We start from the raw sequence: 23,423 nt of genomic DNA, 5'->3' as shown, positions 1-23,423 counted from the left end.
ATTCCTGCACTATAGCTTCCTACACACAATCCTGTCTGTAAGGGTAACATCCAACATATGTATTTTTAAAAATGAAGAGATCATAATACCCGCAGTTGGCACAGTTGAAATGGTCTGGGTGGTAGGGGTCATTCTTGAATATCAGAGGTTGTTCGTCAATGATGGCATGGCATTTCTGGCAGATGTATTTCCCAAGGCCTCTCGCCTTCTCACGGTTATGACAAGGGCGACACAGATGTCTGAACAGAACCAAAAGTTGTTAAGGAAAGAAGAGAAACATGCCTCCCGTCTCTCTAAAACAACAATTTCGTGGGCCTGATGCAGTGGAGAGGGCACATGCTTCAGTTTATAGCACCACCACCCCCCCCCCTCCCCGAGCCTCACTGGGCACAGTCCTGAAAGCCCTCAGCACTGCGGGCTTGCACCGAGCCAGTGGCACAGCTAGCAGGCCTCCTCAGCAGTGTGGGAAGCCCCGTCACTTCCACCAGAATTGTTTCTTTAAAAGTCATTGCTATCCTGGGCTGGAGCGTGAGTAGAGAGGTTAAGGCACTCATCCAGCATGCAGGTGGCCCAGCTTCAATCCATGGCGCTGCCAGGCCTTGCCATGGCCCAAGATACCACAAGATACCACTCCCCAGATAAATGTCGACCATCATTGTCTGATCGAGCAGGGCATTGTGTGTTCTATCCTGAAGCCACACCCGGCTGTGCTCAGGGCTCACTCCAGGCAGTGCTGGGGGACCATCTGGGATGCCAGGGATCACACCTGGTAAGCTATATGCAAGACAAGTGCCTTATACCCTATTTTATCTTTCTGGCCCCAAAAAAGCAGATTTAATACATCAATTTTAATATAAAATTTAAAAAGTTTTTATTCCAGGGGTCAAAGTGATAGTACAGCACGTAGAGCATTTGCCTTGCATACAGCTGATCAGGTTTGATCCCCTGCACATATGAAGTGCCAAGGCCACCAGGAGTGACCCCTCAGTGCAGAGCAAGTAAGCCCTGAGCACATCAGGATGTGACTCCAAAATCAAATAGTTTTTTTTTTTAAATAGAAAATTCCATTCCAGGTAACGGATGGTCTTTCAAACATTATTCCCCGTTTGGGCTCCTGGGAAGCCACTTAGCAGCCATGCAGACTCTTCAGCCCCTTCAAATAGGCACCGTGAGTCAGTATACTCTGGGTCAGGAAAGGAGGAAAAAGAGCACAGTTCTGTAGTAGTCATTCCATCTAACGCAGATAGGAAGAAAACTCCTACCTTCCAGCATTCTTGACAAAGCCAATATCTGCCAGGATTTCCTGGCAAAGGTCACAACGGAAACATTCAGGATGCCAGCTGTTGTTCATGGCTTTGATGACTCGGCCAATGATGAACTCCCCTGTGGGAAAGTAACACACAGGATGTCTAGCATTGCTCTTTAGAAGCAATAAGGGAAAAGCAGAAGAGAAGCACACCTTAACGAAACCTTCCTACACAAAACTTTTACTACATATTTACCACGGTGAACATCACATCAGAGAAAACATTTTCACTTCATCTGAATCCTTAGTTTTGATCCTGTAGCCATATTCTTTGACTCACTTCACTGTCACTGTTATCCCATTGCTCATTGATTTGTTTGAGAGGGTACCAGTACCGTCTCTCATTGAGAGACTTATTGTTACTGTTTTTGGCATATTTAATACGCCACGGGTAGCTTGCCAGGCTCTGCCGTGCAGGCACGATACTATAGGTAGCTTGCCAGGCTCTCCGAAAGGGGCGGAAGAATTGAACACGGGTCGACCGCGTGAAAGGCGAACGCCCTACCACTGTGCTATCGCTCCAGTCCTTGTATCTGGCTTTTCCTTTTCCAAACAACATACTCATCTTTTCTAAATGCCTTTTTTAGGTAAAAGGATCAGATCCAGAGCCTCACATGTGGAAGGCAAATGCTCTATCAATGAGTTCTACTCTGGCCGCCTTTTGCTTATTCTGACCATTATTAACATAGAAAACTGAAGTCCATGGCACATCTCATTATAGTCCATACTCAATCTCTCTTACCATTGAACTTTTAAGACATTCTTCCTACTCTCTCTAGCCCCTATAGACTTCTGTGCTAACAGAACCAGCGAAATGCAGCAAGTCAGGTGCGTGTGTGACTGGCAACTATAGGCACCTCTTTGATGCCTTCCCTGTCCTTTTCTGGCAAACGTAAAAATGAGTAGGTAAAGATGTATTAATGGGAAAAGTGTATTTCAAAATTCCATCTAATGGAAGTTGTACTTAGTCCCAAAATACATTTATAATGCATGTCCTTAAAATAACTTCTTCTTAGATTTTAATATTTTTCCAATTTATTATAAATAACAGTATCAGCAAAGCATTTTGAAATACTAGTTATAATAAAAATCACCCCATTTTTATAGTAGAAATGACATCTACACTTGTATGTTCATTGCAGCACTGTTTACAACAGCCAAAATCTGGAAAAAACCCAAGTGCCCAAGAACAGATGACTGGTTAAAGAAACTTTGGTACATCTACACAATGGAATACTATGCATTCCATTAGAAAAGATGAAGACATGAAATTTGCATATAAGTGGATGAATATGGAAAGTATCGTGTTAAGTGAAATGAGTCAGGAAGAGAGGGTTAGATACAGAGAGACTGCACTCATCTGTGGAATATAAAGAAACAGAATGGGAGACTAACACTCAAGAGTAGTAGAAATAAGGACCAGAAGGTCTGCTCCACGGCTTGGAAACCAGCCTCACGTGCTGGGGGAAAAGGCAGCTCAGATAGAGAAGGGAACACTAAATACAGGATGTTGGGAGGACCCGTTCAGGTTGAAAGATGTGTGCCGAAAGTAGACTATAGACCGAACATGAAGGCCATTCAATATCTCTATTGCAAACCACAACACCCAAAAGGAGATACTGGGAACACTGGTGGAGGAGAATGGGCACTGGTGGAGGGATGTAAATGATCACTGTATAACTGAAATGCAAGAACGAAAATTTGCAAGTTTGTAACTGTACCTCATGGTGATTCACTAATAAAAAAATAAAAATAAATAAATCAAACCATTTTTGCCAGTAATATTTTGTGAGGCTTAAAAACAGCCAATTTTGAAAGGTACTTTTCTCATATTGAATTTAGTATTAAAACTTACCACACTTGGGGTGGGATTACCTCCCCCTACTTCTCAATACTCCTGGATGCACTGGCATCTCCAGTGCCACCCTGTAAGCACTATTACCCGCCTTGCTTCAGAGACCCATAAATAAATCTCAAAAGAGATCAAAAGCTGCAGTTAATCTCGGACCCATACAAGGTTGAACAGACAGGGGTAAACTGGAGGGGGATGGGTCAGCCTGGTGACTACCCAAGCAGAGCCCCCAGCAGCTTGTGGGAGCCCACAATCCAAAAATCGCTGCCATACCCCTGGCCTGACTCCACAGTCTCAGGATGGACCTCACCAAGAGATAATCTGCTGAAAATTCTGGTATGTGGGTTTTGTGACTGAAATCTCCAGGCTTTCTCTGGATCGGGATGGGCTACCTACCTACCCCTACCTCCTTGTACTTCTGGAAGCCTCAGCAGTTACATCCACACCCCAAAACTGCCATCCAATTAAAAAGCTACTCCAGCCTTACCATCCCGATAAAAATACTGAATGCTCTGAACAAACACCATGACATCTTAGCACCTGTATTACAAACCCTAATGCACAAAAGGAAAATGAGACAGATCAAGAAGGAAAGTACCTCCCATAGAGGGAGGCTCGGGGTGGGGGTGAGGGGTTGGGAGCTGGTGGTAGGTAGGGATACTGGAGACACTGGTGGTGGGAAATGTACAGTGGTAGAGGGATGGATGCTGGATCATTGTTTGACTGAAACCCAATTATGGACAGCTTTGCAGTAGTTTATCTCATGGATATTCAATTTAAAAATTTTTTTAAAAAAAGCAACGTAGATTTCATCCTCACTTCAATCAGCTTAATCAATGGCTGAATAAACAGCAGTACTCCTACATTAATAAATAAATAAATAAAACTTACCACACTGATGACAGCAAGGAGCAAACAGCATCTGAAAATCATGTTCACAGTACTTTCTTCCTTCAAACTGAAAAACATAAACTTGTTAATAATGAAATAATAAAAAAACTAATGTAATTATTCTATGGAGAACTACAGAAAAGATGTTTTCAAAGAAGGAGCTTTCCTTGAAAACTTGGTATTATTGGAATTAAAAAAATTAGTTTAGGTCACATATTAATCTACTGGGATACTTAAAAACAGACACACTTTTATTTGTTTGTTTTGTGGCCACCCAGGTTTTGCTTAGGATTTACTTCTGGCCATGAGCACAGGGACCACTACTGTCAGTACTTGAGAGACCGTATGGAATGCTGTGGAACAGGAAAAGGCTGGTCTGCTGAACTATCTCTCTGGACCCCAAAGCAGACCTACTTTTTTTACTTTCTATACCTCTACGAGGGGGGGATAGGAAACACAAAACAAGCTGAGACTACAATTAATAGGATGCCTAAGAGTAGGGTGATCTTGATATAGCGTGAGTGGGAGGATGGCACTCCAGGTGAATTTAGTTGGTCACTTGAAATCTTACATATAGGTGGGGGAAATATAAGAGGGCAGGAATGACAGTACAGTAGGTATTGTTGGATATCATTGGTTTGTCCTGCTCCCCTTGCCACTAGGAGCTTAGGTTTATCAGTCACACCCATCAAAGTGCTCCCGAGTCACTCCCATTCCTTTGTTTATCTGTAACCACTTCTACCAGTTTATCTGCTCTTCCTCTAACCAAACTCTGTTAATTTGTAAGGTCAGACCTTGCTAGGACAAGTGAACTTGTATTGTAAGTTAATATTGCCTTTCTCCTCTCATGTCTTTTGAATAGTTTACCTTAAAACAATATCCTTTTTGTGTGGACAAAGAAAGACATTTATTAATATGCTTTGGTAACATGGGATTTAATTGGCTTCAAATATTATTCATTCCCGGGCATCTGCATTCTTGACTTAAGCCTCAGCTGGCCTTACTTCCTATCACCCTCAAAAGCAGGGTCCCAACGAGGGATGGGATGGACCCAGGGCAAGCGGTGAGTTATGTGCTACCCTGGCATCGAGATGGGCCTGGCCAAAGCGCCTAATGCTTAACTATATGTTAAGAGCTTGGTCATGGGCTTGTCATGTCATAATCCAAAAGCAATGACGAGACTAGGCCCTGCTAGGGCTAGGAAATCTGGCCTGAGCGCTGTAGTCTGAGATCGAGGTGACCCCCGGAGAGCAATTCTATAAGCTTAATGCGTCTCTTGCTATGTCCATACAAAATGATTTATAATATGAATACTTATATGTTAGTCGGACAAAGAGGGGAGAAACACACCCATGGGATTCCGCTCTTGGGCGGATGTCCCACTGAGAGAGATTCTGTCCTAGTGAAAGCATCCCCTAAGGGATAGAACTTTACTCCCTATTGATTGTAACCATACCTTTGCATAAGCCCGGCCCTGGGCATCCGGGGCAGATGTGGGGGGTTTTAAGGTAGCTGAATGAGGGGGCAGGGGGTTGAGTGCTGGAGAGTTCCAGAGATGCACAGAGAGAGAGAGAATGAAGTAGCATGGGGGAGGAAGAAGCAGGAGGAGAATCGGAGGAGAATGGAGAAAGGAGTTTGGAATAAACTGCGGTGAGACAAACCATCTTGGCTCCATTCCTTCCTTCACCTGCCTCGTCATCGCCATTCAACCTCCCTGGTGTGGCGCCCCTTTCTTTTTATTTTTACACAGGTATGGTTTTTGCCTTTGCCTTTCATGCAGCCAACATGGGTTCGATCCCTGGCATCCCAGATAGTCTCCTGAGTTTGCCAGGAGTGATTCCTAAGCACAGAGCCTGGAATAAACCCAGAGCATCGCTGGGTGTGACCCAAAAACCTGAACACTCACGCACATCTCACTCATGGAACAGGGAGGTAATCAGATTTGGGGTGGCTAAGGGTGGGATATGAGAGCAGATAAAAGGAGGCCCCCAGACCCACAATCAGTCTCTCACTCACCAGCAGACTGCAGGATCAGGTAGAGGGCTGCCTGCCCAGACACATGGCCAAGTCCAGACAGGCTCAGAGGCCCAAACAGGCAGAATACAGGCAGGGCCTGGATGCCCGGCAAGGACAGACACTGAGCACAAGAGTCTCACCCACACGCACACAGCTAGAGACTGGAAAAGGGCAACAGAACTGTTGGGGTACAGCCACGCAGCCTGGCAGAGCACAGGCATCTCCCCCCGCCCCCACACACAGTCCTGGCTGGAGACCAAGGCACATGTACATGGGGCAGAGGCCATGCAGAGATGGGGTCTCACCATCGTTCAAGGGGGAGAAGTAGATTGCATGGAATGACACAGGGAGGTCATTTATGGGAGGAGGCAATGTCAGGGACAGGGCAAAGCAGAGGCCTGGACAATTGGGGAGATACCTGGATGCACCTACTTTAACTGTACAACAAACTAACTTAACCTTCTGAGACTTGTATGCAAAGCTTTCATACAATTCTCAGGAATCCACCAGCACAGGAAAACCTACTTCCACGCTAATCTCATCTTTAACTCTGCTTTACTGTTTGTTGATCTTTGTTTTCTAGGCCACATCGAGCAGTATGCAGGGTTTACACCTGGCCCTGTGCTCAGACATTACATACATCTGGCACTGCTCAGGGACTATATGTCATTCTGGGACCAAGGTCAGCCACATGCGAGACAATACCTCATCTGCTGTAGTGTCTTTCCAGTCTCTGCTTAATTTTATGGTTTACAAACCCTACCCTTCAGGCTCTGATGAGAGCTACTGATCCATCTCTTCAGAAAACATGCATACACATGCTATTTTTTCGTTTGCTATCTACAATATTTCACTATTAAATTAAGTATTTACAAATGGTAAATATTCTATCATTAACTGTAAACATTTTAATTTTAATTTAATTTTATTTTATTTTGCTTTTTGGGTCACACCTGGCTATGCACAGGGGTTACTCCTGGCTCTACACTCAGGAATTATTCCTGGCGGTGCTCAGGGGACCATATGGGATGCTGGGAATCAAACTCGGGTCGGCCGTGTGCAAGGCAAACGCCCTACCCACTGTGCTACTGCTCCAGCCCCACATTTTAATTTTTAAATAGTTTATCTAATTTTTGGTTTTTGGGCCACTCCAGGTAGTGTGTAAGGAACCATAATGGAGTGACAGAGATCTAGCCCAAGTTTCTGGCCTGAAAAGTATGTGCCCCAATTTTGGGGAAGCTATCACACTGGCTCCACACTTAAATGCTTTTGAAAAATTTGTTTAGGGGTTATACTTGGCTGTATTTAGGGCTTACTCCTGGCCCTGTGCTCAGGGATCACTCCTAGTGGGTCTAGGAGACCAAATGGGGTGCGGGGATCTAACCTGCCAGCATTGTGCAAGGCAAGCGCTGTACCCCACACTATCTCTCCAGTCCCCCCATGGTTTAGTTACTTTAAAACAGGGCAAAACAAAAAGGCAAAGCCACAAAACAAAATTTACAAAAATACTCTTGTGCTGGAGAGCTTGTGCAGCCAGTGGGGGGCTGTCTTGGACATAGCCTACCCTGGTCGGGCCCTGGCACTGCGCACAGAGCCCCTAAACCAAGCCCTCAGCCCCCAAAATATAACCCTTTAAAAAAGGATTGGAAAAATTATGTTTCATTTCTCTTTTTGAACCATTTGATTTATTTACCACAAAGTTTTACCTGAGTCTAATCTCCTTAAGCACAAGCCCCTTTGCTAGAGTACAGGAGTTAAGGTGCTCGCCTTGAAGGGCCAGAGCGCCAGTGCACCAGGCAGGGAGGGTGTGTGCCTTGCACACTGCAGACGCCAGCCCGGTACACAGCACCTCATGCATGTGGTCCCCTGCGCACCACCAGGAGTAATTTCGGAGTCTAGAGCCGCCAAATGTGACCCCTAAACCAAACCAAATCCTTTCCCTGTGCCATCTCCCTACTCCCAAAGGTGCCTGCCTTGTATGCAGCTGATCCTGGCACTACACATAGTTACCTGGGCATGCCCAGGAGTGACCAAACTTTTTTTTTTTTTTTTTTAGGGATACACTCAGAGGTGCTCAGGGTTTGCTCCTGGTACTGCCAGCAATCAAGCTCAGGCTTCCTGCATGCCTAACATGGGCTCTCGGCCATTGAACTTTCTTTCTGGCCATCCTTGCCAAGTTTCTAACTAGTCTTCCCTTAGAAGGTTTCAGCCTGGCTGAGTAACCGTAAGAGGAAGTGAGTGAAGAAATCTCTAGGCAAAACATTTTTTCACTAAATCTCTCATCATAAATAGTTTTTCCTGTTACATACTTTGTGGTAAGAGGAAAGAAAGGACACATTGGGATATTTAATTTATGGAGATATGGAGAGAGAAAGGAATCTACAGTACAAACAAAGAACCCAGCCCTAAAAGTATTCTATGCCATGCAAAAAAGACTGCAGCAATATCCCTAGTCCTCTGCTTAGTCATGCTCTGCAGCATTTCTGGAAACATTAGCCTGTAACCAGTGATTTTATTTCTTACTCCCCAGTATGCTTTCTTTTGTGAATTCTTTCTAAAAATACTTTCCATTGTGGGGAGGGGTTCTAAAGCAGTGCTCGGGGGTCTAGGACCCTTCCAAGAGACGGTGCTGCTCACCCCAGTGCCGGGGAACGGGTAACCCAGAAGGTGCTTGGGGGAATCATGTGATGCCAGGAACTGAATCCCAGGTGTCCACATGCCAGGGGTGTGTTCCAGCCCATTAAGCTATCTTCCTCACCCCGGAAGCAACTGCAACTTACGTTTATGGCAGGGGCCAGGGAGAAAACGGAAAGGACTGGAGCACATGGCTTGTCCCAGGAGCCCTGGGCTTGATCCCCGGCACTGCAGTCTTCTGACGCCGGATGGGACTGGCCCCCAGCACAGGATGCGTCCCCGAGCCCCCAGGCCAAACCCAAACCTCTATCCCAATTTATAGTGCTTCTTGCCGCATTTCCTTCCTCCCCCACAGCCCTTTTCCTTCCTGTCGGTGCTCAGGGGTCACTCCTGCTGGCAGGCTCTGGGAGCCATATCGGGTGTACAGGATGGAGCCTGATCAGCTGGTGACGCCAGTGCCCTCCCGCTGGCTGTTCGCTCGCTCCAGTCCCGTAGAGCGTAGAGTGTTTTCTCAGCAGGCAGAAGGTGCTGCTGGGTATATTTAATCTCTCCCTATTATTATCTAGTCAATAATACTAGGACCTTTAACTTTTAATGATCTGATCTTGGTCAGTTTATGCACATGTGAGATAACAGTCATCACAACAATTAAGAGAAAGGGAGACAGTGAACACTTTTAAACAGATTCAACAGATTTAAAGAGATTATGGTGCACATGATTATAAATTATGCTTTAAACTGAACTTAAAAGTCTCTCTATAAACTTTTGACTTTGTTTTTAAGCACACCTGGCTTTGCTCTCCGGGCTCACTGCTGGCAGGCTCAGGTGAGAAAAATGGGAAGCACATGGGGTGCCAAGACTGAGCCCGGGTTGACTACAGGCAAGTCTCTACCTGCTGTACGTTCTCTCTAGCCCCTTAGGGTAAACTTTGCTTTTGTTTTTTTGGGACACACCGGCTGTGCCAGCAGTTTCTCCTGACTCTGCACTTAGGAATCACTCCTGGTGGGCTTGGGGGACCATATGGGATCAAACCTGGGTTTGCCATGTGCAAGGCAAGCATCCTACCTGCTATACTATGGCTCCATCAAAATAAACTTAACCTCTCCTCCCTCTTTCTTTGTGTTCCCTCTCCTTTCTTCCTTAAGTCTTTTTAAAATTATATACACACACACACACACACACACACACACATATATATATATATATATATATATATATTGCTTTTTGGCGATGTACAGGGGTTACTTCTGGCTCTGCACTTAGGAATTACTCTTGGCGGTGTGCAGAGGACCATATGGGATGCCGGGAATCGAACCCGGGTCGGCCGCATGCAAGGCAAGCGCCCTACCCACTGTGCGATCACTCCAGCCCTGAAAATAATTTTTCATCGCTTTCTCTCATACTTTCACTTTCGGAACATGGTCTTCTACCATGCTGTTCTCAGGGCTTACTCCTGGCAAGGCTCAGGGGATCACATGAAGTACTTGGGGTTGAACTGGGGTTTCAGCCAAAGCATGCAAGGCAATAGTCTCGTTTCCTACACTATCTTTCTGGCCCAGCATAATTTTTTATATAAGCAAATCATAGGTAGGGATAGCAGAGGAGATTCAAAAGGTGAATAAAATACAGTCTCTGCTCTTAAGAATCTTTCTAGTAACTGTAGGTCATTCCTATTGATTCCAGATTTCCTAGAGCACCATTTGGGTCCCAATACCTCTCTTTTCAAAAGAGTAAAATACCTCTTCTCATAGGCTCTTTCTGAGGGGTTCAAGGCGTGCTCTGGGGCTACACTTGGCAGTGTTAAGGGGTCATTCCTGGCAGTGCTTGAGGAACCATACGTGGTGCTGGAGATCAAACCAGGGTTCATCACGCTCAAGGCAAGCACCCTATCCACTACCTCTGGTACTATCTCTCCAGTCCCTTTCTTTTTTTCAAAGAAACATTTCTTTTCCTTTTCTTTTTTAAATTTTTTCATTGTATAAGTTAGTTCACAATATTTGATTATATTTAATATTCAAACACCAATCCCACCACCATTACACCTTCCCACCACTGAATTCGGCATGTTTCCATCCCAAGCCCCAATCCCTGTCCCAAAACACAACCGAAAGAATATATTATGTATTATCTGTTATAAAGAACTGCTGAATATGGTTACAAAACAGTGTTCATATAGAAAACAGTGTGAAGTGAAGACTGTTCTATTTTGGCAGGAGGCATTAAGACATTCTATAGGATATCACTAACATGTTAAAGTTTGGGTGATGTGAGCTTTGGTCTGAGCTATATGTCTGAAAATATGTATATAAGCATATATGCGTATATCTATGATTTGTTGCCTGTCTGAACCCTATCAAATATGGTGTGGTAATTATGGAGAATGGATAAGGAGTGTCTTATGATGTGTCGCACCCAGGAATATGTTCACTCATATGTGAGGCTTGGCCTGAGGGTGTGGGGAGCGGCCTGGAGCATGGCAGCGGTTGGGTTGTGCAGGTTGGCTGCTGGGGCTAGGTCCCTTGGGGTGGGGAGGGCTCTCACCCGCTCCCCTGCGTGAAAACAGCCTGACGCAGAGTCTGGTGGCATGGCTATGGGACCTCATGCTATGCTCCCTTCCGGGAGAAGCAGCTGTGTGATCTGGATGGTGGCCGATGTGGAGACTATCTGGCACCAGCAGGAGGTGGCTTATGACCATGACCCCTGGGTAGCTGTAAACTGGGGGAAACAGGCAGAGGATCTCTGCTCCTGGGTCCTGCTGAGCAGAGTCCAAGGTCACAAAGTTCCTCCTTACCTGGGTTACGTGGGACTTCACTCATGCGTGAGGCTCGACCTGAGCATGTGGGGAGCAGCTTGAAGTGTGGAGGCGGTTTGGTTGTGGAGGTCAGCTCCCGGGGCTGAGTCCCTTGGGCAGGGAGGGCGCTCACTCGACCCCGCTCTGGGGCACCCCGAGTGAAAACAGCCTGGTGCAGAGTTAGGTGGCATGGCTATGGGAGTCTCATTTTATGTTCAAAGAAATATTTTTTTATTACTTCTTTTTAAATTATTTTTAATTTTTTAAATCTTTTTATTGAATCACCATGCAGAAAGTTACAAAGCTTTCAGGCTTAAGTCTCAGTTATACAATGCCCGAACACCCATCCCTTCACCAGTGCACATATTCCACCACCAAGAATCATAGTATACCTCCCCCCCTACCCCTCACCCCCCCAAAGAAATATTTCTTAATGGTTTATTTGCCAGTTGCAATTTTTCCCTATGTTGAGATGTTTACTTTTAAAGATCATGAAACATGTTTCTACCTTTCTGTGAATCCAATGGGGCGATCCCCATGTAGGTTTTTGTTGAGCATCAGATAATCAGATCTTGACATGTCTAAAATAGAAACCTCTTATAAATACTCCTCACTCCCTTTTCTGGTCAGAGTTCTGGTTTGTAAAACTGGTTTGTAAAACTGATGTGTGTGGGGCTGGAGTGATAGCACAGCGGGTAGGGCGTTTGCCTTGCACGCGGCCGACCCGGGTTCAAATCCCAGCATCCCATATGGTCCCCTGAGCACCACCAGGGGTGATTCCTGAGTGCAGAGCCAGGAGAAACCCCTGTGCATCTCCGGGTGTGACCCAAAAAAGCAAAAAACAAAACAAAACAAAACAAAAACTGATGTGTGGTGGAGTTCTTTTATGATTTATTCTTTCTGATGAAATGTTTTAATCAGAATCAGTGGTCTTCAGTCAAGGATTATAAGTGCTGGTGCAAAAGTGTAAAAAGGCTGAAGAACACTGTTCCAGAGAAAAGGCAGGAACTGCAGAATTAAGGAGGGGTAATGTGTTCAGGGCAGAATTTCCTGCCCCAAGCCAGGCTGTCTTCACTGGGGCCCACTCAGAGGCTGGGGCGGGTTGAGTTTCCCTCTCCGCCCCAAGCAGATCCCTGGTAGCCAAAACCCTCCAGAACCCAGCTGCAGCCATGCTCAAGGCCACTGTCCACACGCTCAGATAAGCCACACGCATGAAGGAACTGACAGAGGAACCCAGATATGCGGGACCCATGGCTGAAATCTCCAAGCCTGCTTGGATCGGGACTGGGCCTCCTACAACCAGATCCCCCGTTTTCCAGTAGCTTGGCAGCCACACCCACAAACTGCCTCTGGCACCATGCAATTTTATCGATGGCCAAGATCCAGAGACTATAAAACAAAGTTCCCGAGGGGCTGGAGCAATAGCACAGCGGGTAGGGCGTTTGCCTTGCACGCGGCCGACCCGGGTTCGATTCCCAGCATCCCATATGGTCCCCCGAGCACCGCCAGGGTTAATTCCTGAGTGCAGAGCCAGGAGCAACCCCTGTGCATCGCCGGGTGTGACCCAAAAAGCAAAAAAAAAAAAAAGCTCCCGGAAGAACCTCGGAGGGGACACTGGCAACCGGAAGTCGGGGGTGGGGCCTGGCGAGCGCGCTTCCGGCGGGGAACGCTGGGTCGCCCGCAGGCGTGCGTGCATGCGGCCCATGCGTGAGTCCGGCTTGTGTGTGCGTGTGTGCGTCTGTGTCTGTTCATTCAATGAATGGAGAGACTCTCTTCATTCTGTCCATGCAGTGAATGAAGAGACTCTCTTCAATCATTGCAGAGTCTCGCACAGCAGTCTGGCAACCTACCCATGCATATTCAATATGCCAAAAACAGTAACAATAATGGGCCACATTTCCCGGACTCTGAATGTGACAGGGACGAATGGAGACATTACCGGTGCCTCTCGAGTAAATTGATGAGCAATGGGACGACAGTGATACAGTGAATGTGTTTAGAAGAAAAAAACATCATCAAAGACATAGAGTGAGAAAGATCCATTTGCTTTTATTTTCTTTGGTTTTGGAGTCACATCTGGTGGTGCTCTGGGGGCCGTATACAGTGTCAGGGATCAACGGTGTTGGCTGTGTGCAAGGCAAGTACCTTAGTGCAAGGCAAGTACCTTAGCCCCTGTACTCTCTCTCTTGCCCTTTTATTGTTATGACAGAAACATACAAGTTGTTTCTCAAAGGTAAAGCAAACTAAACCTTTTAGTTTCATTTTCAAAAATGTATATATTGGGAAATGAAACAATTTATCACTCTGCATAATTGAAAATGCATATCATTTCTTGAAAGCTTTGGATAGAGATTTTTTCCCCCTATCTCTTTCATTCAAAAGGATTGATCTTGTTTTTCACACCCAGGTTTACATACTCCTTCCTAGCTTGCAAAAGAGTTTTAACGGTAAATGTAGCTAAAATAACAATCTTTTTCAGGACCCAGGGAATCTTGCGTTGGGTTAATAATTAATTAGCAAGACTGTTCATAACATTTTCTGGAAGAGTAAGAGACAGACCCAAGGAGATATTTATAGTTCAGAACAAAAATGACTGGGCAGAACAAATGAGTCATACTTTATTCCATTATGCTCTGAGCTCTTCCAGAGTTTACCCTCTGACTTTGCACAAGTAGCTTGGAAGGTAACAGGAGCTTAGATAGTGACTGTGCTCGACAACATTATTAACTGCAAAGCAGTAGGCAAATGGACAACATAAAAAGATGCTTGGGGGGGGGGCTGGGACAGTGGGTAGGTAAATCTGCCTAGCAGATGCCTGAAGGGTTTGGCTCCTGGCTCCACAAGTTCCCCCAAATCACTAGGTGCATTCCTGGAAGCCCCCAGAATTTTTGGGGTGGCTGCGGTGTCCCTGCACCATAGCTAACTCAGGTCTTGTGTTGAACTGCTGGTTGCTGGCTCTGATTGGTGGAGAATAACCAGTGGTGTCCCAGGGGCTGTTTGAGCACTTTTTGGGAGAGCCCCCGCCCCAATACAGTTTGAGCAAGTAATTCTCTCTGTCTCTCTCCCCCTCCCTCTCTCTCCTTGGGCCATACCCAGCAATGCTCAGGAATTACTGGGGATACAACTGGGATCGGCCACGTGCAAGGCAAACTCCCCACTGGCTATACTATTGCTCCAGCCCTTTCCACCCTTGTATTTTCTCCTCTGAGTTCTATCTAGTGATCCGCTAAAACCTCTTCTAAGGCCTTTGTCAAAATTATGCATTCAATAAACTGTTTTAGATTTTAAAGTTATCTGCAATGAAAGAATTAACATTAAACTGTAGAAGATCAAATTAGCATCTAATCTTTTTGTCTCAAATCTGCTATTAAGGAAGTTTCAATTTTTTGGTACTCAAAGGAAAATGTATTGACAAAACGCTGGAGAGAGCACTCAATGTGTGGGAGTCACGCCAAGCATTCTCTGTCGTGATATCACCTAGTCCCGAGTACTGGCAGTGATGTCAGAGCACTGAGCTGGGAATAGTCCCAGGCACTGCTAGTTTTACACACCCCCTCCCTCTCCCCCCCACACACAATGGGGAAGAGGAGTTTCACATAGTGTGATGGAGACTAATATTTCCTCTGAAGGTGGATTCCCATGACTTTCTCACATGTGCTTCAGAGTCTCACCGTCTTTTCTAGAACATCTTCACTGTGCTCACTTGGAAGCTGACAGTGTTGTCATGACAACAGAAGCAGGTACTCAGGCCTCTTTTCAAACTGAGGGCCACTGTCCAACTGCTGCCTTAGCTCCCAGATTTCCCTTTTCTCGTCATGAATCTAGCTGCCACCTTCCTCACTCAATGGCAGCTCCACCTGTAACTTCTACTGCTCAGGAAAAACATGTAATCCTCTGCCAAAACCATACCCTTTCGGACCCTCTCCCCACTCACTTTCCTTCTGCTCCTGGATACTGAATCTTTCCAATCACTGTCTCACTGTCACCCACCATTCCAATCCAAAAGTCATTACAACTGACAGAAATTCCTACTGTGCAAAGAAATAACTGAAACAGAAGAATTATTCCTGTTCCTATCACCTGTTCCTAATCTATCTGTATTGTACAGAATATGTGCTTCTGAGACACAGTAGAAACTCAAAAAAATGTGTCCAGGGCCATTTCACGCGGCCAACCCAGGTATGAACCCCGGCATCTGATATAGTCCCCTGAGTCTAAAAAGAACGATTCCTGAGCAGAGCCAGGAGTAAGCTCTGAGCACCACTGGGCATGGATGCCAAAAGAAGTGTCCCCTAAACAAAATCTCTTGTTTGCTTTTAGGGGTCACACTAGAAGTGCTTGATGGCTACTCTTGGCTCAGTGCCCAGGTTTTTTTTCTTTCTTTTTGGGTCACACCCAGAGATGCACAGGGGTTATTCCTGGCTTATGTACTCAGGAATTACTCCTGGCGGTGCCCAGGAGACCATGTGGGATGCTTGGAATTGAACCCAGGTTGGCCGTATGCAAGGCAAATGCCCTATCTGCTGCACTATTGCTCCAGCCCCAGTGCCCAGGTTTTGACCCTTGGCAGTTCTCACAGAGCCACATGGTACTGAGGGTTGAACGTGGACTTCTTGTATGCACAGGATGTGCTTAGCCAATCAAATAATTCCCAGCTCTCAAAACTCTTTTTCACAATGGAGGCCACACACAATAAAGCTGAGGGACAGTCTGAGTCACTCCTGTTGATGCTCGGTCCAGTCTAAGGGTATGACTTTTTAGACTTTCATATGTGGTGCTTGGGGACCACCAGGGCCTCACCAGCAGTGCCAGGGGACCACCAGGGCCAGGAACTGACCCAACTTCTCACACTTGCTAGGCAGTTGTTCTACTTGATGTACCTCCCCAGTCACCCTACCAAAACCTTCTAAAGCTGTTTCCCAGAGTGATGCTACCATATGCATGGTAATTTTGTATTTCATGTACCCAAGGACTGGATCGAATTTCCACAGGGAAACCTGGGAATTTCACTCTCAGGTATTATTTTTGTAAGAAAGTAGTATTGGGAGTGGCAAGCAACTTTCTTTTCTTTTTTTATAAAAAATTTAAATTTATTTTTTAAAAAGTTCACAATAGGGGCCGGAGCGATAGCACAGCGGGTAGGGCGTTTGCCTTGCACGCGGCCAACCCGGGTTCGATCCCCAGCATTCAATATGGTCCCCCAAGCACCGCCAAGAGTAATTACTTAGTGCAAAGCCAGGAGTAACCCCTGAGCATCGCTGGGTGTGACCCAAAAAAGCAAAAAAAAAAAAACAAAACCAAAAACATGTTCACAATAACTTATTATATTCAATATACCAACACCAATCCCACTGCCATTTAGACCTTCCCGCCACCATTATTTCGAATTTTCCCACCACCACACAAGCCTGCCCCAAAAGCAGGTCCTAAATTATTAATTTTGTATCGCTGTGGTATAAAAATATATAGTACTAAAAATGATCTGAAAAAATTTCCTTAGAGGAAAGTGTATGAAGATTGTTTATCTCACCCTGAAGTCATTAAGCCCTTGTACAACAGATAACAAGCATGTTGTTACAGGTTGAGCTTTGTATGTTAATCTTTTTTTGATCGAGATCGTTTGCCTTCTACCTTACACCCCACCCAATGTGGTCTGCTACTCTTGGCACATCAGTGGCGTAGAGTATGAGATGCTCCAGGAATTCTAAAACGTTAAGTAGGGTGATACAACTGGAGTTAAATTTTTAACTCATTGGTGATTCTGGGGTCTGGAGCCATCTCTGCAGCTTGTTGCTCTCTTCTGAGATTTATTTGTGAGTCTCTGGATCATGGCCAAGCAACTGACTTTCTAATGACTTTTCAAAACCACATTTCCTTTCTCAGGAATGGCTTATAGAATAAGGAAATGAAGAAATCTACGTAACAGAAGAAACCAAATAGGCACCTGTAACTACAGCATTTCTATGTACATATATACCATAAAATAGTCACATACATATGAATGACATATAAACACAAACACATAAGGAGAAAGTTGGCAAGTCAGGGAAATTGTGCTCGGGAGACCTGAATTCAATTTTAGGGCCACACAGTTCTCTGCAACCAACAAGCTTGGAGCAGCACCATGTGCACTGGCCGGCTGGGACCCAAACCCTGCCCCCTACAAGGAAAGTAAGTGACCCAAGTGATGTCTTTCTTTCTCTCAGATATACATATACATCTCCCTTATCCTCATTCTTGGGCATCAGTCTCCCAAGACCAGCTGCCAAGTAGACTTAACTGAGAGAAGAGGATTCAATAATGCTAAGTATGAATGCGACGATAATACCCAAGTATCAAGAAAGGTGTTTAGAAAAGAATATAAGACACATGAAGAGTTGACTATGGACAAAGTAACCCCACGCCCACTCATTTTAGATGACATCCTGAGAAAACAAAAGCATGGGGCTGTGACACACTTCTGTGAGCTGGAGTGGGTCAGAGCTCGCCTCCTTCAGGAAGGATGTTTAGTGAGCTGAGAAAAGGGGAAGAAGGCGGGTGGGCGGCGCGCTCTCCAGGCCCGTGCTCTCCCCTGAACAGGGGTCTCACTTGATAGTCTCTGTTTCTTTGCTGGCTATTTCCACTCTGGAGAAGCCTATGTTCTCTCTTGAACACACACTTCTCAATTTCTCTCCCTCATAAAGTTTCAATAAAAACTATCTATAAGTAAGTTTCGATAACAAACTATCTTGATTCACCAAAAGAAAAGAAAAAAGGAAGGGAAGGAGGGAGGTAACCGGAGGGCTAGTATAGCAAGTAGCACTTGCCTTGCATACGGCCAACCTGAGTTTAATCTCTGGCACACCAGATGGTCCCCCAAGCCCTGCCAGGAATGATCCTTGAGTAAAGAGACTGGAGTAAGCTCTGACAATTGCCACATGTGGTTAAAAACAAACAAACAAAATCAGAAAATCAGCAGGGGTAAGCAAATAGGACCTAAGAAAAGCTATGGCTGATGTTTATGAAAGTATCTTGCCTGCTGAGCTTGGAGCTCCAGCCTGATAGTTCTTGTTACAAGGAGAACAAACAGTACAAACAGCGGGGGGTGTCATGGCATTCCACACTTCGACCATCACTGACCAGAGAGGGAGCAAGTTCCTGCTACTGTGCCTGGCACTTCAGTATGATATTTAACATTGAAATTTAAAGTGAGGAAAGATACCTGGAGAAAATAAAGGCAATGGAAGTGGAGGAGGAAGAATACGGCCTCTGTGCTGCCAAGGGTGACTCACCTCATAGAACAGCCCTTCTGGGAACTGCTGGAAGCACTGAGCACACACAAAGCACTGCTCGTGGTACAGCTCCCCGTTACTGTTCACGATCTTCTCAGCAGCCGCGAAGCCCCCCTTGCAGCGCTCACAGGAGGCGTTGGCCAGCGCATTGGCCATGTTGCTGTTGAAAAAGGACAGCAAGTTAGACAGCTTTTTCTTAGATTCAAAACCAAACATGTGTTTTGCTTTTGGGAACACACCTGGTAGCGCTCAGGGGCCCGTGAAGTGCTGGGGCTAGAACTTGTACCTGGCCTGTGAGTGTTCCAGTCCTTGGAGCCACCTCACCAGCACTGTTTTTCTTTGCTCGAGTGTCTCACGATCTGAAAGGGCCTCTTGCTTTGCATTTCTCTTGAACATTCTCACAGTCTCCTCCTTACCTCAAAATGAGTAAGACTCTATTACCCACTAGGAAGTAGGGTCAGAGGAGGTCGAGCTGCGCCGTATGGGCTGGAGAGCTCAATGGGCTGCAGCTCAGGCTGTGATGCATGCTTCCCTGCACAGGCTCCGGAACACAGGGAGCACTTCTGAGCAGAGTTGGCAGTGGCTCCCCCAGCACCATCAGCTATAGCGAGGAGTTTCGAGCTTCCAAAGTCGTTTTGTTAAAGTAACCACAAGTCTTGGCTGAGAGATAGTACAGGGGTTAAGGTGCTGCCTCACATGTGCGACATGGTCTCATGAATGCCACTGGGTGCAGCTCCCAAGAATAGACACAGGAGTAGCCCCAGCACTGCATGGTGCAACCCAGTGTTCCCCAAATCTACTAGTCCACATTTCAAAGCCAGCACTTAGGGACCATGTATTGACAGGACCAAACCAGGGCTGACACATGAGCAGCTCTCTTTACACTGTTTCATATACAATATAGGCAGTTGGTGGCAACCTGGATGGAATTAGAGGGCACCACATGAACAAAGTAAGCCAGAGACAGAGGACAAATACATGATGATCCTGTTTGTCTGTGGTATAGAGTAACAAACCAGAGGTATGGACTATAAAAATTGATAATAGGCCTCAAATACTAAAGAACAGACCTGAGAGTGCCAGGTTAGGTCGGAGGACATGAGAGGAATAATAGGCTGCTTAAGAGGTAGGTCGGAAGCACATGTGGTGCTCAGGGAGGTAACAGCATGTACCGAAGCCATAACTGTCAATGAACAAATAATGGGGATGGGTGGGAGAACACTGAACTGGAACAAACATAGGGAAGGAAGCTGGGTACTGAACTGAGGGGGCCAAGCAGTAGATCTGTATGTACACAGCATCAGAAACCTGAACACTGCTGTGACCCTACCTCTCAACTACAACTAGGAGAAAGTTTAAATACAACAACAACAACAAAAACACTGCATGTCTATAACTGAGCAGGCAATAGTGACTTCAGTCTGTTCCTCATTCCCTCGTTTTAGTATTAATTTTTAATCTCATTGATCACCATAAGATAGAGCATTACAAAGCTGTTCATGACCGTATTTCAGTCATACAATGTTCCAACGCTCATCCCTCCACTAGTGTAATTTTCCAGCACCAATCTCCCTAGTCCGTCAGGTCAGTCAGTCCCTCCCTCCCTCCCTCCCTGCCTGCCTCCCTCATTTTAGGCATTATGGTTTGCAATACAGATGCTGAAGGTTATCGTGTCTATCCCTTTACCTACCTTCAACACTGAGTTCTTGGAGTGTAGTTAAGAGGGAGGAGGGTCCATTATGACCTAGTTAGAAATGATCACTCCCCATTCCCTTCTGGCTCTTGTCCTGCCTCTCAATCTTAGAAAACATTCTTCAGCATTTGTGGAAGTTGAAATAGGTCTAGATATGGATGGAACCAGGGAAGAAAAAACAATAGGCCCTCTGAGAACTCTCCTGAAGCTTCTCAGGGTCAAGAAGACCTTGGTCTTAGCCAACACCAACCCCTTTGAAAAGATTCCTGAAGTTTATAAAAACCTTTCTTCCAAATGATGCACTTTCCATATTTTTTTTTCTAATTTATTTCTCCAATCAGCCCTATAAATAAGCCACTAACATCAGTCTGAAAGGAAGATGGACTTTAGGGCCAAGTCCACCATCTTCTCAGCTAGCTAGCACTTGAATCAAACTCCCTCCCCCTTCATACTAACTCTTGTCTCATCAAGCAGGAATTCTCAAAAATGAGTTTGGTATCACGTCCAACTGAACGCCATGTTCTGGCTTAGAGACAGGTTATCCCAATGGTTAGTTCCCTTTTAAGCAGCCAGAAAGGGGGTACTTGGGAATGAATTAATAAAACCAGGAGGTGATTTAAAGAAGTTAAACTGTCACAGCCCTAAAGCAGCCCCAAAAGTACGAAGGACAGATGTCTTTTGTGGGCACAGGACTGTAGCTGATAAGATGAAATGGCGGAATAATGACACCAGAGAAAGCTGGACGCCACACACTCTACAAATGAGAGGTTACCCACCCAGCCCCAACAAAAGGTTGTGATAGGAATGTGGAAGAGGACCCTAAGGGTTCCGAGCACTTCCCTTTAACAAAACCCTGATTAACCTTGATGTCAACAGGTTAACTCCAGGCCAAAGAAAGTGAAAGAAAATCCATACAAAACATAGCTCAGATTCTCTCCCTTCTGGAAAAGATTGTGTTCTTATTCTCTTCCTCTTCTTCCTTCCCTTTTCTTTCTCCTTCCTCTCTTTTCTCTCCCTCTCTTCGCCTCCTCTCCACCTTCCACCACACCTGGCAGTACTTAGAGGTTATTCTGGTGCTGTGGGTTGATCCCACGCAACGGAAGTGCCTTAAGCCTGGTTCTATCTCTAACCAGCTTCCCCGATCCCCCACCCTATTATTTTTTGTTTTGGATTTTGAGCAACACAAAGCTGTGTTCAGGGATTACTGCTGGCTCTGTGCTGGGGATTGAACCAGAGTTAGCAACACACAAGGCAAACACCAGTACTATCCCTCAGCCCTCATAATCCCTGTTTTCACTACATAACTAGTACAAACTCCTAAAATCCTCTCTGCAGGAGCAGACAATGGATCTGGACACCTCATGATCAGGATTAGTTTTCCTTTTTTGGCAAATAAAATCCCATGCTCCAGTCTGAGGTCACAATTCCTTGATCAACTGGGTGGTGGGAGCACTTCCTGTGCCGTGAAGTGTAGCTGACAGCTGTCTAGAGGGACTGGGCTCCATGGGGTGCAAGGAGCAAGGCAGATTTTGTCCGTCCAAATCCCTCCCCTGTCCCTAGAGCTCCCCCAGGAAGATGGAGGAGGGTTGAGCAGGAGGATGGGGACACTTTACTGAGAGCAATGCCCCCCCCCTGCTACCCTCACTTTCACAGAATTTGACTTTAAGAGTTTGAGGGGAAACAAGAAAGCTTGTAACTATCTCACTTATTCAATTAAAAAAAAAAGAGTTTGAGGGGAGTGGTTTGGGGCTTCTATTCCTGGTGCTGTGATCAGTGCTTGGTTGGAATCTTATGTTGAGAGGCAGACTGAGCCAGGATGGATTTTATGAAGACTCTTTTATGTACAATTAAATGGATGTTTGTAGAGATAGTGACTTGCCCAATGTCCAAAGTTAGTTACTTAGTGGAAGATACAACAGGGCCAGGATCTAGGTATGCCACTCATAAAGTCACAACCAGATAACAGTATTTCTCTGAACACTTAAGAGAACATAATGCAGAGATCACTTCATTTTACAAATCATAAACTAGGAAAATGAAAGCAGTCAGGTAACCATTAACAAACCTAGAGACTCCGTAGTTCCCTCACCAGTAACTCCTGTACCTTGGAACATATGGGAGACATTCAAGAAAGGGTTACAAACATGTTTTATGATTCCACTCAATCATTTGGAGTTGGAAGAAAAGCAGATTAACAGGCATATCATTCATGTTCAATTATGCATGTTCATATATTCCCTAAACTTATTGAACTGCACTGTCTAAAGGCTCAGTGGAGATGGACCAATATGAAGAATGATCATTGACCTTCAAAATTCCTTCACAATTCGATGCATTTATTTTTAGACTTCTACTCAAAGCACAAGCTTTCCACGTCTGCCCACTGGTGCAACTGCTGACTAAAGTCACAATGAACATTCTTCCCGATCTTCAAAATTGTCTTATGAGGGGCTGGAGCGACAGCACAGTGGTTAGGGCATTTGCCTTGCATGCGGCTGACCCGGGTTCAATTCCCAGCATCCCATATGGTCCCCTGAGCACCGCCACGGGTAATTCCTGAGTGCAGAGCCAGGAGTGACCCCTGTGCATCATTGGGTGTGACCCAAAAGGCAAAACAACAACAACAACAAAAAACAACAAAAAAACCCAAACTGTCTTATGAGGGGGCTGGAGCAATAGCATAGTGGGTAGAGCATTTTCCTTGCACGAAGACGACCTGGGTTCGATTCCAAGCATCCCATATGGTCCCCTGAGCACTGCCAGGAGTAATTCCTGAGTGCAGAGCCAGGAGTAACCCCTGTGCATCACCAGGCGTGACCCAAAAGGCAAAAAGAAAAACAAAAACCAAAAAACAAAAAACAACAAAAAACACCCCCAAATACCTATCTTATCAGGTAGGTAAGATGAAGAGTCTCCATTTTATTGACAACTGTTTAGTCCTAGATCAAAGTCTAGTTTTTTGGGTCAT

At 45.5% G+C, this 23,423-nt stretch overlaps 1 protein-coding gene across 3 annotated transcripts in view; it reads right to left on the bottom strand.

Moving 5' to 3' along the window:
- Positions 1-23,423, bottom strand: part of LIMS1 (LIM zinc finger domain containing 1) — a 122,157-nt gene that overhangs the window by 11,385 nt on the left and 87,349 nt on the right. For 2 of the 3 annotated variants that reach the window (XM_055124207.1, XM_004621783.2), the window contains 4 exons: positions 18,763-18,922; positions 4,050-4,116; positions 1,263-1,383; positions 90-239 (listed from right to left, as the gene is read on the bottom strand). In XM_055124207.1, coding sequence (XP_054980182.1) covers positions 90-239; positions 1,263-1,383; positions 4,050-4,116; positions 18,763-18,922 — 498 coding nt within the window. Of the gene's footprint in view, positions 1-89; positions 240-1,262; positions 1,384-4,049; positions 4,117-18,762; positions 18,923-20,452; positions 20,604-23,423 lie in introns of those variants that run through there. The other variant, XM_055124208.1, reaches the window with a different exon arrangement.

This window comes from Sorex araneus, chromosome 1 (genome assembly GCF_027595985.1).
Source record: "Sorex araneus isolate mSorAra2 chromosome 1, mSorAra2.pri, whole genome shotgun sequence".
Taxonomy (NCBI): domain Eukaryota; kingdom Metazoa; phylum Chordata; class Mammalia; order Eulipotyphla; family Soricidae; genus Sorex; species Sorex araneus.
This window is presented reverse-complemented; position numbering and strand designations above follow the sequence as displayed.